Consider the following 16996-nt stretch of genomic DNA (forward strand, 5'->3'; position numbering starts at 1 on the left):
GAAGCTGGAGAGTGTCGCCTGGGGGATAGGTTCTTATCGCCTGCCACAGGAGTATCTGAATCATGTGCACGTTGACATTCAACTTGCTTGGGTTGCGGAATGAATGCACCTTCCCTGCCCTCCGTACCCTGGGGGTGGGACTGGAACCCAGCGGTAGAGAGGTTGCCCACTGGGCTATCCCACCCCCTCCACTGTGGACCGGTCATGTAGAAATAGGAAACTGTTTAACCCACTCAAAACTTACATGGGATTGAGTGATGTCCATTAGCCTCGGGAGATTGTCATCAGTGGAATCTTTATCCCCTTTGGGGGCCTGTTTCTGGGCATCCAAAATACCGAGGGAAGCAGATGCACCTCAACTCAATGTTCCCAGCTTTGCTCCATACCTGGGGATTGTCTCACCCAACCGCCAGCTGTCTGCACATTTTGAGCTTGCTAAAGAATACTCTGCTAGGCAGAGAACTGAAATAACGGTGGAGAGAAACGGTTTCCTTCACAAAAAATATTCTCTTTATTTCTTAAACAACGAGCAAAAAAAAAATAAAAGCTTCAAAACCCAAGCGAGCTGTCAATACCCGAGCTAGTGAGAGCGGTCCAGCAAAGTCTGGCCGATTCTGAGCCCTGCGCTATTGGTGAGGAGCATTCTGAAACCAGCAATAACATGTGTGCATTACTAGAAACGGGGAAATACAAGGTTACTGGTTGAGCAAAATAACATTTCAATCCCTCCCAACTCGCTGCTTCTTCAGACTAAGCACAGCCTTATTAGAAAGGAACCCGAGATGAGGGACTCAGAAGATAGACTGAGGAATGAGCAGACAAGAATGATGTGGCAGCACATGCACCTTGGGCTCCAGTCGCGTTGCAAGATTTTTTTTTTTGATTATATTTACATCTTCAAAGAATCCCGTCTACAAATTGGGAATCAATGCAATAGCCAAAGAAAAGTTGCGCAACCCTCAAAGCTATAACCGATTTAGATAAGAGCATAAAGAAATGTGGAGAACAGGAAATGGCTTATTCCAGTGGAAAAGACAGAGTAGGCTATAAATTCTCTTCGCTATTCTCCGTGGGGTCGAAAGAGCTTTAGGACCATCCACCGACACTACAGCGCCGAAGGAATTCAAAGGGCGAAAATCGTTCCCTAGGTTTTCACAATGTGCTTGTTCTCACTCTCCACCCTTTCTCATGTGTTGCACCTTTTGCCATGTCATTGAGTTCATTAATAGTCGCTGGTCAGTCGAACCTCTTGCCGTAGGACGTCTAATATAAGATAAAAATGAAAGATGGTGTTAATATCAGCAGAGAATCAGGATGATACAGCAGAGAAGGAGCCCATTCTGCCCATCATGCTTATACATAGACTTTCAAAGACCTAGACAAGCGCCCCCACTTCCCTGCTCCTTATGGATGGCCCTGATTCCATCCCGGCAAGGACTTACCCAAATTAATGTGTAAAGTTACTACTGGATCTGATTCTACCTCCCCTCCAGGCAGAGCATTTCACATCTCAAAAAAAAAAGCTGCAAAAGCGAACTGTAAAACATAAACTGCCCCTCTGCCTCTTTTTGCAATCAGATATCTGTGTCCCCTAGGCTTACCGAGCCCCCTCTCACTGGGAATATTATCATGAGTTATACTATCAAAACCCTTCCTGATGTGAACTCCTGTATCTAATCTGCCCTAAAGCTTCTTTGCTACAAGGAGGTTGTCCAGACTCTGCTCATACCTGAGGCATCTAATTCCCTCTCGCATACTCCCCAAGGTTTTAACAATTCACATGGACACACCCCCCCCACCCCGCCCCCCACATTCTTCCTGTCAAATTTGGTCCATTCACGCTCTCTTTTTTGCGTTAAACTGCATGTTTGACTTGGCTGACGAGTCTTGAACTTGAACTCAGGGCCTTCGTATAAGCAGGCGGCCATTTAAGATAGAACTGATGGTTCGCCCCTTCTCACGCATAATTGCAATTTTCTACATCAGAAATAATTAACTGCTCGGGCTTTGAATATATTCAAAACAAAGACCCAGAGATTTTTGGATACTAAGGGGATCAGGTGATGGGGAATGCTTCGGGATGCATTATCTGGAGTTGTTCTTGTTTCATATTGGAATGCCATAGAGTAACAGATGGCCTACTCTGGCTATGATTTCTCATGTCCTTATGATTCCACGAAGAGTTGCTGGGGCAATTAGCTTTGATGGGTAAGATAGTTAAACACACAAGTAGGAAAGAAATAGAAAAATGCAATTCTATGGTCCTCAGTTTACAATTGTTCGGTTTATAATTTTTTATGCTTTAGGATTCCACCTTTTGTTGACAATATTATTATATTTTCAGTGTGGCTTTGAGTTAAGGTTAATTGAAATGGGTCCTGCAGCTGGTTACCTGGTCAGCCTGGGCTGGAGGCAATGACTATCCAGCATAATAGTCACCAGGAAAGTCAATCCTGGCCTCAGAAGATGTTCGGCTTGGAATGTTGAAAGGAAGTTACCCACTGGAAGCTGGGACTGTGTGTTATCGGAAATGGAACTCTGTTTAGATGGTGATTTGGTGGAAGCATATCAAAGGACCGGTTATTTCCATAGCGCAAAGTTTAAGTTGCCCACAGAAAGGGAAATAATTGAGCCTGTAGTGTTTTATGTTGGTAATCTGTCGCAGTAAAGGCTTTAAAACCTGGACTCTTGGTAAATCGTTCTTTCAGCTAATGACAGTTCAAAGGTGCATTTAAACGTTATTGTTCCTGTGGGGATTGTGTGGCTGAGGATTTAGATGAAATGGGGTGTGGTTACGGTGACACTGGGAACATTTGGGTACAAAGTGGGATGCTATACTTTCTATGTAACTATTTGAGTGGACAGATGGGCTTTTCCAACAATGTCAAGTGCACCGGCAGCAGTGGGAGTTAACTTGGAATGGAGTCTTGGCTGAGAAAATCTATAACAGGGGATGACACTGATGGGTAGGTTCTCAAGGAGGGAAAAATGCTTATTGTTGGGTTTCCTTGAAGATACTAACTTGTTGCATGCAATGCTTATTTTTAAGATCAGTTGAATCTTACCTTAGTTTTCCAGACACACGTTGACACGAATATAGCATACAATATGCTTTTGCAGAGCACAATAAGGTATGTCAACTTTGCTGCCCCCATGCTTTGAATTTTCGATTCTGTGGAGTGGATATGATGAAAGCATTTGATGACACTTTGGTTGGCTTGCAGTAAGAAATGCTTATGCTGGCAGATTTTATGCATTTCCAAATCAGCTGCCCAGAGATAGATAGATAGTTATATAGGTAGATAGATAGGTAGGTAGGTAGGTAGAGAGATAGATAGAGAGATAGATAGATAGATAGATAGATAGGTAGGTAGATAGATAGATAGATAGATAGGTAGAGAGATAGATAGATAGATAGGTAGAGAGATAGAGAGATAGATAGATAGATAGATAGATAGATAGATAGATAGATAGATGGATAGATATATAGATAGATAGAGATAGATAGATAGGTAGATAGGTAGAGATAGATAGGTAGAGAGATAGATAGATAGATAGATAGATATAGAGATAGATAGATAAATAAGTAGAGAGATAGATAGATAGGTAGATAGGTAGAGAGATAGATAGATAGATAGATAGATAGATAGATAGATAGATAGATAGATAGATAGATGGGCAGATGGATAGATAGATAGATAGATAGATAGAGAGATAGAAAACGACATAAGCCCCTATGATGCAAGCAATGTCACTGAGGAATGTTTCACTACAGCACGCCTGCTCCAGCAACTTGTCATATCCAACACCAGAAGACTTTTGTTCCTGTAAGGCTCTATAGGAGAAAATGATACATGTCCCAAAATATTAGACTAGAATATAAAAGCAGGGATGTGCTGCTGAGGCTTTATAAGGCTCTGGTCAGACCACATTTAGAATATTGTGAGCAATTTTGGGCCCCGTATCTCAGGAAGGATGTGCTGGCCCTGGAGAGGGTCCAGAGGAGGTTCAAGAGAACGATCCCAGGAATGAAAGGCTTAACATATGAGGAACGTTTGAGGACTCTGGGTCTATACTCGATGGAGTTTAGAAGGATGAGGGGGGATCTGATTGAAACTTACAGAGTACTGAAAGGCCTGGATAGAGTGGACGTGGGGAAGATGTTTCCATTAGTAGGAGAGACTAGGACTCGAGGGCACAGCCTCAGAGTAAAGGGAAGACCTTTTAGAACAGAGATGAGGAGAAACTTCTTTAGCCAGAGAGTGGTGAATCTATGGAACTCATTGCCACAGAAGGCTGTGGAGGCCAGGTCATTGAGTGTATTTAAGAGCGAGATAGATAGGTTCTTAATTGGTAAGGGGATCACAGGTTACAGGGAGAAGGCGGGAGAATGGGGTTGAGAAACTTCTCAGCCATGATTGAATGGTGGAGCAGACTCGATGGGCCGAATGGCCTAATTTCGGCTCCTATGTCTTATGGTCTTATCATCTTATTACGCAATATCTGAATTTGGATCTCAGTCATGCTCGAGTTCAGAGTCAGCATCGCCTGTGAGCAGCGCTCACTCAGTCATGAGATCATGGGTTGAAGTCCCTGTACAGAGAATTGAGCCCTGGGATCCAGGCCAACACTCTCAATGGCAGCAGAGAGAGAGTGTGCTACACAACAGGAGGAGTTATCTTTAAGGTAGGATCCCTCCCTGTCAAATTAACGGAAGTATTGGGTGCTCCGCAGTGTCCTGGACCAACAGACAACACAAGCAAAAAAGACATGTTGAGGCTACTGAGTGTCATAGAGTTATTAGGGCACAGAAGACAATCCACTGAGTCATCGAACTGATGGCAGCTGTCTGTAGATAAGTCATTAGGCCCATTCCCCGCCTCTATCCTCTTGGCACTGCGAAGTTTATTATTCTCAAGTACACATCCCATTTCATTGTGAAATGATTGATGACCATGGTTCCCATTCCTATCACCCCTGAAAGCAACAAGTTCCAGTTCACTACTGGTTGCCGCATTAATTAAAAAAAACTCCCTCGCATCCTCCCTGCATCTCTTGCCCATAACCGTAAGCCTTTGCCCGCTACCCCTTGTACCATCAACCAATGGGGACAGGATTCCAATGTTCTTTCTTCCTGTCTAACTCTGCCATAATCTTCTGCAGCCCCATTGGGCCTCAACTCAATCTCCTTTAGCTCCGAGGCATCTTTCACCCAACCTCAGAGCTAACATCACACTCCAGGTACCATTCCAGTGAATACCCTCCCACAGCCTGTCAGGCATTAGGAATCCCGCAGAAGCAAATGGAGACTCACCTTCAGTAATACCGCAGATTTCTGAAATAAATGCAAAACAAACAGGCATTTAACATTAGAACATGGTATAAAATCATTGAGTTTATACAGACTATCACAGTTGCAATTTGCAGTGCCCTCTGACATACCATGAAAGCTGTTGGGTTTCTGTTTTATATATTGAGGCTCCCTGTTCTGTTCCTATATTGCCCTGTTTATTTATCTAATGATTTTGTTAATTGCTTTATTAATGAATGATTGATTGATTGATTTTTTTCTGCTCTGTTACCCATTAAGTTAGCGCCCAGGCGCTATATAAAAGCAAGTTTAGCTTTGGTTGAAGCTAAGATTAAATGGCATAGATCTCACTTTTGGACCTACCGGCTTTGATGGCTAACGTTACATTTTGTGTCTCAGCCGTGATTCCGTTGGCGTAGTGAGACACTTGGCACTCAACCCTCTTAGACTGGGCCCATTGCTGGTCCTCCAGTCTCAGGCGGCTGCTGATGCTGTAGGATGTCTTGTTCGCCGTTGCGATGGAGTTGGGGTCGGTGTGAACATTTGGGCCATTGGCATGCTTCTGATCATCGACCAACCAGGAGATCTGAATGTTGTCAGGGTAGAAGTTGCTGACCAGGCAAACCACTGTCGCTTTCTTTTTCTCTCTAATCTCAGCGGCCGAAGGATGGAAGAGATCGACTTTTGGCTTTCGAACCCCGTGTTCTACGATGGAATTAAACAATAACAGCAACAGCAAAGAGAGAGAGAACAATGGAGATAACCTGGGGCACAGTGAAACTCTCCTGATACATCAGACAATGCACCTTTCACTCATAGCTGGATAAATTAGCCATGTGAAAACTCTAAAATACTCTTTTTTCCTGGTCGTCAACAATGGATGACATAAAACTTGGGAGAATTGTAAACCGTGAGGAGGACAGGGGAGAACTTCAAAGGGACATTGACACATTGGTGAAACGGGCAGAGAGGTGGCAGATGGAGTTCAATGCGGAGAGGTGTGAGGTGATGCACTTTGGTACAAAAAAACATGGTATAAAGTAAAGGATACTATTCTAAAGGGTGTGCAGGAACAGAGGGACCTGGGTGTACGTGGACATAATCCATTGAAAATGGCAGGACAAGTAAAGAGAGCTGTTTCTAAAGCATACAGTATTCTATTAATAGTGCCATAGGATGTAAGAGCAGGGAGCTTTTAATGAACTTATATAAGACACTGGTTAGACCTCAGCTGGAGTATTGTGGACTCTTTTTCCTGACCGTCACAGAACCCCTCAGTCATGCAACATCGAATCAGTTTCCAAGCTGCGAGTGCTTTGTGCGTTTTAACTAAGCAGGTGGTGAACTGGTCATCAGAATCTTTACCTTCAGGCTGAGCAAAGTGCAATTTGTCTCGTTGTCCAGGATATTCTCCTGTGGATTTGAAATGTGCTATCTGAACCCTGGGCCAATGTGTCCACCAATGTATGGAAGCATCACTCACACGGTTAGATGATTCAGCACCCTTGCCAATAAGGAGGGAATATGCTGAGCCTGTATAAAACTCCACTTAGGCCATACCCGTTATTATGTTTGGTTCTGATCAGCTCAGTTTAGGAAGAGTGGGAAGGGACTTGGAGGCTGTGCAGAGCACATTTTAAAGGAAGGGTTCCAGGAATGTGGGATTGCACCTATGGTGTTAGGTTGGAGTAGCTGCATTTGTTATCCCTGTGGGGGGAAAGGGTGTTGAGCGAGATTTAATAGGTGTGTACACGATTATGACAGATTGTGCTCAGAGAAACTGTGGATGCAGTAGGGCCATGAGGCACCGAGATAAGGTTTTGGACAAGAGATTTAGAAAACGTGAGGAAAATCTTTTTATTTTACACATGGCGAGTGTTAATGCATTGAGGCTTCAACATATTAAGCATTTGATCTGTACGTGATAGAGAATGTGGTTCCCACTGTGTTGGGGGTGGGGGGGGGGGGGTGGTGGTAGGTAAGAGAGATTAAAACTAGCGGTGCATTAGTGTAAAATCACCACCAGCAAATACAATTGAAATTTGAGGTGAATGCTTATTCATCCAGACTAGTGAGGATGTGGAATTCACTCCCACGGGTGAGGTGGGGGGGAGGGTGGGGTGGGGTGTGTGTGTGTGTGTGTGTGGGGGGGGGGTGGGTGGGTGGGTGGGGAGGGGGCAAGGGGGAGGAGGCCGGGCGGTGCAGTTGGAGGCAAATCGCCCAGACGCTTTCAAGGGGAACCTGGATGAAGACATGAGGGATAAATGATGTGTTGTGGGTTCGATGAGAAGTGACTGGATGAGACTCTTGTGAAGCCTGAACGCAGGGACAGAAGAGTTGGTTCCATTGGCCATAATCTACACCTTGCATTCGATATATTTAGCCTGAGTCCATATTTCACAACCAGAAAGCCATGGCATCTCTCTCTCTCTCTCTCTCTGATTTTTGGAAGTCTGTAGTGCCAGTACACTTTTACTTGATTGACCCTGACTTGGCCACACCACTTAACACAATGGCACAGTGAGTTGAAATGCATACCACCTTAATAAAACACAACTACAGTGAAAAATACCCATCCAAATATGGAAATCATTCGCCTGCACTGTGCCTACAGTCGACGCCTTGGAACTGTCGTCTCTAGTTTTATAGGTGGGAGGAATGTGTGTATTACAGAAAGAACTTCACCACCTCGGCCCAAATTTCGAGTCAAGTTCGTATGTTTTTTTTAATGAGTGGCCAATATTGTAGTTTTGAAGTATGCTGGAGTCAATTTGCGCACAGCCAAATGACCATACAGCCCCTTTTCTTAACTGATGTTGTTTGAGTGACACTGGGACCAGGGACATTGAGGGGGAATAATCTGATCTTACTCGAATAGCGGGCTTGGGGCTGCTTTACCTCCACCGGAGAGGGGCAGGTTCAAGGACTATATATCACAGGGAGGGCACCACTAACAGTGCGGCACCCTCCCAGCTTCTGATCCTCCGAAAATATGCAGGAATCGGCCAACACTGATCGTCCGCCAGTGGAGCGCTCCCTCACAACTGTCCCCTCCAGCAGTGCGGCACCCTCCCAGCTTCTGACCCTCCGACAAGGCAGCGCTTCCCTTGGCTTAGACGCTTCTAACTTACAAAGGCCCTGAGCCAAAGTTTAGTTTTGTTCCAACAACTGACCCTTTGTTGCGACTTCGCTGCTGGACTTTAATTATATTTACCTCACGTTTTGTGTGTTCTGAATGAGGCTCTGCCCTTCTGTTGTTATTGTACTTTATGATAAGCGCATTACAAATAGCAAAATAGCCATCATCCCCTCCCTATGGTGAAAAATGCAGCTACTCCCGTGTCTCCATCTTACTGAAGCCCCTCCTCCTCGGCACCTTTCCCCGTCTACGGGACCTTTACTTGCTAAACTGCGGTGGCCATGAACCAGCCCAGGGCCGACTGAATGTTCTGTAACCAAAGGTATGCATTTACCTAACGTCGTTAATATGGTTAAAAAGAGGCCCTCAGTATGGAGACAAAACCAGGCAACCATTGGCTGGCATGTTGGATCACTAACAATCATGACAAATATTTGCATCTGTTATCAAACCCACAGCTGCACTTTCCTCCCTGAGTTTTAGTTTCTTTTTTAAAATCAATAAATTACCCGCAGTAGTTGAGCAGTGCCTCTCGGAGTTATTTTTCCCCATTTCTATTGAGCATTGGAATATGAAATTGTTTAATTATTACATATTTATCACTGTTGATGTTGTACCATCGCCGAAGCTGAGAAATGAGCTTGATCCAGAGCACAGCGTTAGAAAGCAGTATCAATATTCCTGGGCCCTGACCATTGCAAGATAAGATTTGAGATCACTCTCTGATTCGCTTCAACAATCTTCACTCAACTCATTTGCAATATCCATATGGTTGTGACTTTTTTCTGCGCTGTTGGATTTTAGAGTGAGGCCCTTTGAAAGCTGAGAAATTATGGCAAACGTATATACAAGATTTTAGTGGGACACTTGGACTGTGCAGAATTTAGTTTTCTATAAACACTGCTGGGATTGATGTTGGGATTGTTTGGTATCATCATAAAACAGATAAACAATCCTAAAATAAAAATAAATCGGTTATATTCTTAATGAGCTTCCAGGAACGCTCTTATGCGGCAACATATCAGAATTGCTCGGTTAATTTTCGTCAGCAGACCAGTTCCTAGGTTTGATTAGATTCATTGCTTTCAGTCTTCCCTAGTGTGAGTTCTACTGTCTCCAATTAGTCTCCCGGGAACATAATCTCAGAAATGTCTCATAGTGTGTAAAAAAAAATGCCAAACGTAGTGAGTCTTATTCCATCGAAAACCCCAAGTCAGTCAACCTCACGAGCTCCTCCGTTTGTTCAACCTCATATAACATTTTCCAAATAGCTTGCAAAGTATAATCAGCTTGGCGGTGCTTTCAATCCTAATTGAAATACGGGAATGCAAAGTACAGCGCAGTTAATGAACATAGCGATATAGTATTCAATAGTTTAAAACATCAATGCTTATGGGGGGGGATAGTGGACTAGTAATATCGAAGTGCAGGATGATGTTCTCACGACACTGGCAACTGCTGCAAATTGCAATCAATAATTCATTAAAAAAAGATTGATTAAGAGACGTATGGAATAGAAATCTAGCCCCGGGGGCAACGGACGTAGCATCATCATCGATTATAGCACCAAAGAAACCCCTCTTGTTCACTAGTGCCCTTCAGGGAAGCAAATCTTACAGCCTAGACTCTTCTGGCCTCGATGTGCTCGCAGGCCCACAAACAGTGTATTTGGCCCTTGACTGTTCTCAGTTAGGGATGGGTGACAAACGCTATAGCCGTGTCAGAGGTGACCCCATCCCATGAGAAAATGTGGGGGGAAAAAACAACAATGCCCGTTACATTTACCTACCCAGCACTGTCACTTTGGTATCCTGAGTAAAATATAACGGATTATTGTTCCCGTAACACAGTGTCACACTCCCATTACAGAACCGGTAATCATCAACAGTCTGTAGGACCGAGAGGCGGTCATGCATCCCTTCCAGTCGGTTACATAAACCAATGACTGATCTGCAGCTCACTCCAATTTATTAGCCTGAAGCATATATCTCTTTTTTTTTACCCCCAATACTCAAAGCGACTATCCCTATCAGACTTGGAAGGCCCAACTGACTCCGACCACTCCCCTCACCCCCCCATGGATAGCTCTAACTTTAAGGCAATGCGCTCTGGTAGTGCATTTTCCTACTAGTGCGGAGCTTGGCCAAGTTCAACAAAGGATTTTCCATCAGAATGTCGGCTAGAAATCCCAGTTTATTTGGTACTTCATTTCAGTTGGATATAAAAACATCCTTACACTTTAAATGAGCAAATGAGATTTGCGATCTTCGCGCTAATAACTGAAATGCTGACGTGTATTTGCCTATTACAGAATGTAACATTAGATTATCAAATCCTTTAAACCGACGACGCTGAAGTCGTACTGGCCACATTAAATCAAGTCTTGCAATTAATAACATAACAGTCATTGTAATGACGTTATTCTTCTTAATGCCCCAAATCAACACCCCAAATCCATAAATTGAAGAATTTTGAATCTGATGCCTCCATCTCACGGTGGTAATGGGTTCTTGAAAATGTTTAAAGGATTCTTTCTTTAAATATTTTTAGTCTTCATGTGCTTTTCTTTCAGTCTCTTGGTTTTTCTATTTCTCTCTCCGAATCATGTTTTCTCTCTTTGTGTTTACTTGTTGCTCTGCAGTTGATATTGCGCCACTTTATTCTGCCCCTTTGCCTTCATTCTCTTTTGTTTAACCCTGTTTTGATTCAACACTTTTGTTCCTGTGGTTCACTGAGGTCCCAGAACACCCCCCCCCCCTCCATTTCCCTCGCTACACTGTTCTCAACTCACTATCCCAGCAATTGACGGTGCATTTTGATGACAGATACAGGGGGAAAAGTGTGTCATTGTGGCGCATGCCGAGAAATGCACAGTTTTAGCAAGATTCCAGTCTCGGAGTGGTTCAAGCTCTACTGCTGAGCGATGTGTGTGTGTGTGTGTGTGTGTGTGTGAGTGTGTGTGTGTGTGTGTGTGAGTGTGTGTGTGTGTGTGTGCATATTGACAAGGAACTGGCAGAAGCTCGCAATGAGTATGGCTATGTTGATGGTGACCATGCCTCCCAATAATATTGAGGAGGAATTGGCCTACGGGTCAGTGTGATCAAGTGGAGACGAATGATATTATTTAACAGTAGTCACACTACCCTCAAATGGAGACACATGAAACACTTTTAGAAGCAGGCGGTCAAACCGTTAAATGAAAGCATGCTCTCCTATTAGAGGAAATCACCTCTAAATACAACGCAACATTTGAATTGTTAACCTACCTATAACCGTTAACTTGGTCCCGTCGCCAAACGTATAATCGTAATTATTTGAACACAGTGCTCCAGGCCAGTGTTAAAACCACTGACATGTCTTCATAGAGATGTACTCAAACAGTAGGCTTGCAAATTCTTAATTTCTGGTTTAAACACAGCCTTGCGGTTATAAAGTGCCTTTAATTAATTGTCCAAAAATGCTTCACGGATGGGTTGTTAGACGACTTACTGAATCACGTAGGTGGATATCAGGGGAGAGGGTGAAATACCTATGTACCTCTCTCTCTCTCTCTACATATATAGTTTGGAATTGAAGGGTCGCAGAGCCTCGGGGAGTTGCAGAGGAGGCGCACATTACAGGTATAGGTAAACGAGGAGGACATGGAGGATGTTAAAACAAGGATGGGAGCTTCCTAAACCGATGGGTTCCACGACTTCTGCCAATGTGAAGTCCGTGAGGCGGCCCTGAAGCCGAGAGAATGCTGCTATCTTGAATATTTAAGTTAGACGGACAATCTCAAACCTCCTTCAGTAGCGAAGAACAACAAGATGGTGAGCTCGGTCCTCACCTAACACGGCCAATTCTGTCCCCTCGCCAAAGTCATACTGGTTATATCCTGTACACCATGTTAAGGAGCCGGAGCAGAAGTACAGCTCCGAGAGGAACACAGCTCGTGTCTTGATGCGCAATCGACTGGTCATTGGCGTGTCTTTTAAAGCGAAGAAATCCCGCCAACCAATAATAGGAAAAGTGAATTTCTCTACCTGCTTCAGACAGATGTGACATTCTGAGTATTCCCAATGCAGCCTGCCTTTGGTATCTCCTTAGCTGAAACGTTCATTTTTACAAATAAGGCGAAATGATTTAATTTCCAGGGCATTTGCAAACTTAAAGTCAGAAAAGGAACATCAACTAAATTGAAATTTCAACCCACCCAACACGGTCAGTTTGGTCCGGTCACCAAAGAAATACTGGAAGCTTCCAGAACACCGTATTCCACCCCTGTGTGACCAAACTACTGGGGTCTCTAAAGCAGTGCGGTGTATTCAGCTGAACAATAAAACTTATGTTTGGGTGTCCACCGGAAACAAAACATAAACTACCCCCCTCGCCTTCCAAAGCGTTTCCTTGTGGACATTTACAGAAACAGCCGTGACCCCTCGCCCCCCTGACTGTCTTCTCGCGTCCATATATTAAAAACATTATGGGGAAGACAAAAAAAAACTGCCTTTCAACAAGAGACCCGAAATCCTGAACACATTTCACACCCATTTTGACAACATACCATAACCAGAGTTGGCCCAACATTTCTGGACTCACCTATTACACCCAATTTGGTACCGCTGCCGAAGTGATATTGACTGGCAGGACACAGTGTGAGGCTCTGGTAAGGAGAGCTCAGAGGGCAATAGAATGTTCCAGCCTCTATCACACATGGGCCCTGCCGTCTGGAACATACGTTTGTTGATTTCATGTCTATTTATTGACACTGTTGTATCCAGATGATAACGTTTAGGGGAGCAAAGGATTATACCACAGAAAGGGAGACCATTGTGTGCATAGAACTGTGTTGTGCTACTGAAAAAGAGTTTCAAATAATGTCATTACACTGAGCCCTGCGATCGACCACCACAGTCCCCTGCCCCCACTCCCCCAGACCCCATCCCCTGCCCCCACTCCCCCACTCCCCCAGACCCCATCCCCTGCCCCCACTCCCCCACTCCCCCAGACCCCATCCCTGTCCCCAAGTACTTATACAGCTTTCATTGAAAAATATTGCTGTTAAACCACCCCCCCCCCCACCACCATTTCAGACAGCGTATTCCAGATCATAACAACTTCTATAAAAGCGACCTTCTATCTCGCCCCTGGTTATTCTATCAGTTATCTGAAATCTGGTTAGATGGAGACGGTTTCTGATATTTCCCTCTACACAAGGCGTTCGTTAGTTTCGAACCCTCCAATGCATTTCTTCTTTATCTTTTTCTGCTCTAAGGCGAATTGCAATTTCTTTGGTCTCTCCAGCCACCTGAAGTTTCTAGTCAAAGGCACCATCTTAGTAAATCATTTCTACTCCCTACCTAAGACTTTAGCAAAGTCCCTGAAGTGCAGCGCCAAAGAGCAGAGAGGACATCATATCTTGAACTAAACAGTAAATTGTAAAGATTGAGCATGTCTTCCTTGCTCAATTCTTCGTAAATCCTTAATAAACGAGCAGGTCTTCCACACTTCAATGGAACCACTTTGACAGTTGCTGCGTTTACCGCCTCATTCCTATCGTCAACCCACGTTAAAACCATACAGAAGTATTAGGAACGGGACTTCGGCCTCTGACATCGTAGCCGGTTAACACGTCTCGGTCTGAACACAAGCAATAGGTTGCGGATTTTGTTTCAGGAAATACTAGATCATTCATCTAGCTCCTGAAAACTAGATAGGGACTATGACTAGTCATGGCTCAGGCCTCTGCATTTACCTTCTGCAATGGTGCATTCTGCTTCTTTCTGTTATACTATTTTTTTTTTATCTACTGTACCTATCGCTGCTGTCCCTGTCAATAATTTGCCTTCCTTTGTGAGTCTCCATACTGCTCTCTGTCTGGGGCCCGGTATATCTGGTTGCTTAGCTAGCTTTCCGCACACTCCGCCAAGATCTTATTCTCGTGTACTTTCATTGCTGTTTATTTCATGCGTACTTTTAATTATATTTTACAAATTTCATGGTTCCCCCCCCCCCACCCCCACTTGCCCATTTTTCAGCCTGGAGTGGGCCCCAAAACCAATATCGCACTCATCTAGAACTAGTTTGAACTGACCCTCTGGTTAACATTTGACTTTGACTTCCGACAAGGCGAGAGCCACCAGCCAAAATAAACTTGTCACACCATCCAAGGCAGTTCTACTTTAAACTAACAACTTTCCCAACGCCACCGTTCCATGTATGCGTGAACCTGACAGTCAGTGGTTCACAGTTACAGTCCTGACAATACCAGAATACTTTCCGGGGCTGCATGCCGATTAATTCAACTCTACACGCAGCCTGAAGCCGGCAAACCTTTGCCTCGTTGAATGAAAGTGTAACTCACTCGAAACCCTTTGTGTCGACCCTTCTCCGAAATGTCGAGGTTTGGTTGTTTCCACCCGCACTACACCAAACAACAGTACCAAAAAGCAACGCTGACGGGCAGACAGATATCCACATCGATATATGGGCAGGCAGATAAGTTAATAGATATATGGGCAGGCAGATAAGTTAATAGATAAATGGGCAGGCAGATAAGTTAATAGATATATGGGCAGGCAGATAAGTTAATAGATATATGGGCAGGCAGATAAGTTAATAGATAAATGGGCAGGCAGATAAGTTAATAGATATATGGGCAGGCAGATAAGTTAATAGATAAATGGGCAGGCAGATAAGTTAATAGATATATGGGCAGGCAGATAAGTTAATAGATATATGGGCAGGCAGATAAGTTAATAGATATATAGGCAGGCAGGCATACACATGTATTGACAGGCTGACACATAAGAGTGGCCAGTTATACACTCTCTGTCTAAGGAAACTTACCGACAACAGTCAACTTGGTCCCAGCTCCGAAGTAGTATTCACTAGTGTAGCACAAAGCTAGCTCCCTGCATTAAAACCTCAGTTCTCTCGGTGACACCTGTCCCTTCATATCAGGGGTGGGGGGGGACTTGGACAAGCAGGAACACTTGGACAAAAGGAACGTAGCAACATGGGAACACGAGGAGAGACCATTCAGCTTTTCCAGATTGTTCCATGATTCAGTTACCTTAACGCTAATGAGTATCATAGCCCCATCAACCTGCCTTTGCTCTATCCTCTTTGTCTCGTAGTCCCTTCCCATAACCTCGCTAACATATCCTTATATTCCTTTCCTTTTCATATCTCCCTAAATGCATCGATGCCATTCACCCGGACCAGTTCCTTGTGGAGGCGAGTTCCACAGTGTTAGCAATATTTGCGTGTGGATGTTTCTCCTGAACTGCGAATGGGATTTACTGCTTGCTATAGTGTATCTGTGAGGCCTGGAAATGGACTCGCTTACAAACAGAAACCCGGTCTATCCCCGATGGAGTGCCTCTATCAGGTTACCCAGCTGCCTTCTCTTTAGGAGAATAAACGGCTCAGCCTGTTCATGCTTTGCTGGTAGCTCCAACATTTTAGTCCTGGCATCAATCTTGTGATTTTTAAAAGAAATATTAAGTAATGCCTCTACACCGTTTCCTGTAACATGCAGACTAGAATTGAGTATAGGACAGATGGTCGGACTTGCTTTTCGCTTTATACTCGTGTCCTTTGTTCTACTCTCACAGAGGAGTTTGACTCATTCTGTTTGCCTTCACCTTGTTGCCTGACCTGTTTATGTGAGTGACCCCCCTTTTTTTGCTGTTTCCCGCACAAACTGGTTCCCGCCCGTGGAGATTTTGTCTTTGCAAGACGCAGGATCGGAATCAGTTCACCGGGTGCCTATATTTTCACTGTTTCCACCCTGACTCGCATGGATCCGTCAATCGAATAAACTTTCTCCAGTATGAGGGATGCGTCCACTCACCTGAAACGACCAGTTTTGTCCCACTTGCGAAGTAAGCTTCTTTGTTGTTACACGGCGGTAGGAGTCTGTCACAAAATGGCCATCGAACCTGCAGGGCCAGGCCTTGAGCTATTGAACCTACTCTGTTCACTGCCTCACACTTCTAGGAACTTTGGAACAGGGAGAGGCTGGGTCTATAACCATATTCAAGGCTGAGATGGACAGATTTTTTAATCAATAATGGAACCAAGGGTCATGGGGAAAAGACAAGAGAGTGGAGTCGGGGATTATCAGATCAACCACGATCTCATTGAATGGCAGAGCAGGCTCGATGGGCCGAATAGCCTACTTCTGCCCCTACGCCTTATGTATTGGCCAAACTGCCCTTCAAACCACGATTGTTCTCTGCCTGGCTCTGTAGCCCTTTACTAGCGTGGCCCCAGAGCACCTTAATCTGGAGGGTGAAGTTTAAAATGGACAATCCCAACAAGGATCTATTAGTTGGTTGGTGGGAGGGGCGAGAGTGGAGGATAGGGGGAGAGTTCCTGATGTCCACGAGGGATTAGGTTGTATCTATCTATACATCATTGTAACTCCTTCAGTCACCTTGAACCGTTGATGATATCGCTCCTCAATGTTCTACACGTGGGGCAATAGAAACCGAGCCCATCGACCCGGTCCCCACTTAACCGTTTTCTATGTTTAACGTCTGAACATTGCCCACCCA

General features: G+C 44.4%; 1 gene segment (V, D, J or C); it reads right to left on the reverse strand.

Moving 5' to 3' along the window:
- Positions 1-487: 487 nt before the first annotated feature.
- Positions 488-16432, reverse strand: LOC121275190 (the record flags this gene model as incomplete). The annotated part of the segment is given in 5 exon segments: positions 488-1263; positions 3066-3172; positions 5315-5335; positions 5675-6016; positions 16291-16432. Coding segments are annotated over 5 exon segments (639 nt in total), but the record flags the coding sequence as incomplete, so codon positions are not given.
- Between the last annotated feature and the right edge of the window lie 564 nt (positions 16433-16996).

Source organism: Carcharodon carcharias, unplaced genomic scaffold, assembly GCF_017639515.1.
Source record: "Carcharodon carcharias isolate sCarCar2 unplaced genomic scaffold, sCarCar2.pri scaffold_776_ctg1, whole genome shotgun sequence".
NCBI lineage: Eukaryota > Metazoa > Chordata > Chondrichthyes > Lamniformes > Lamnidae > Carcharodon > Carcharodon carcharias.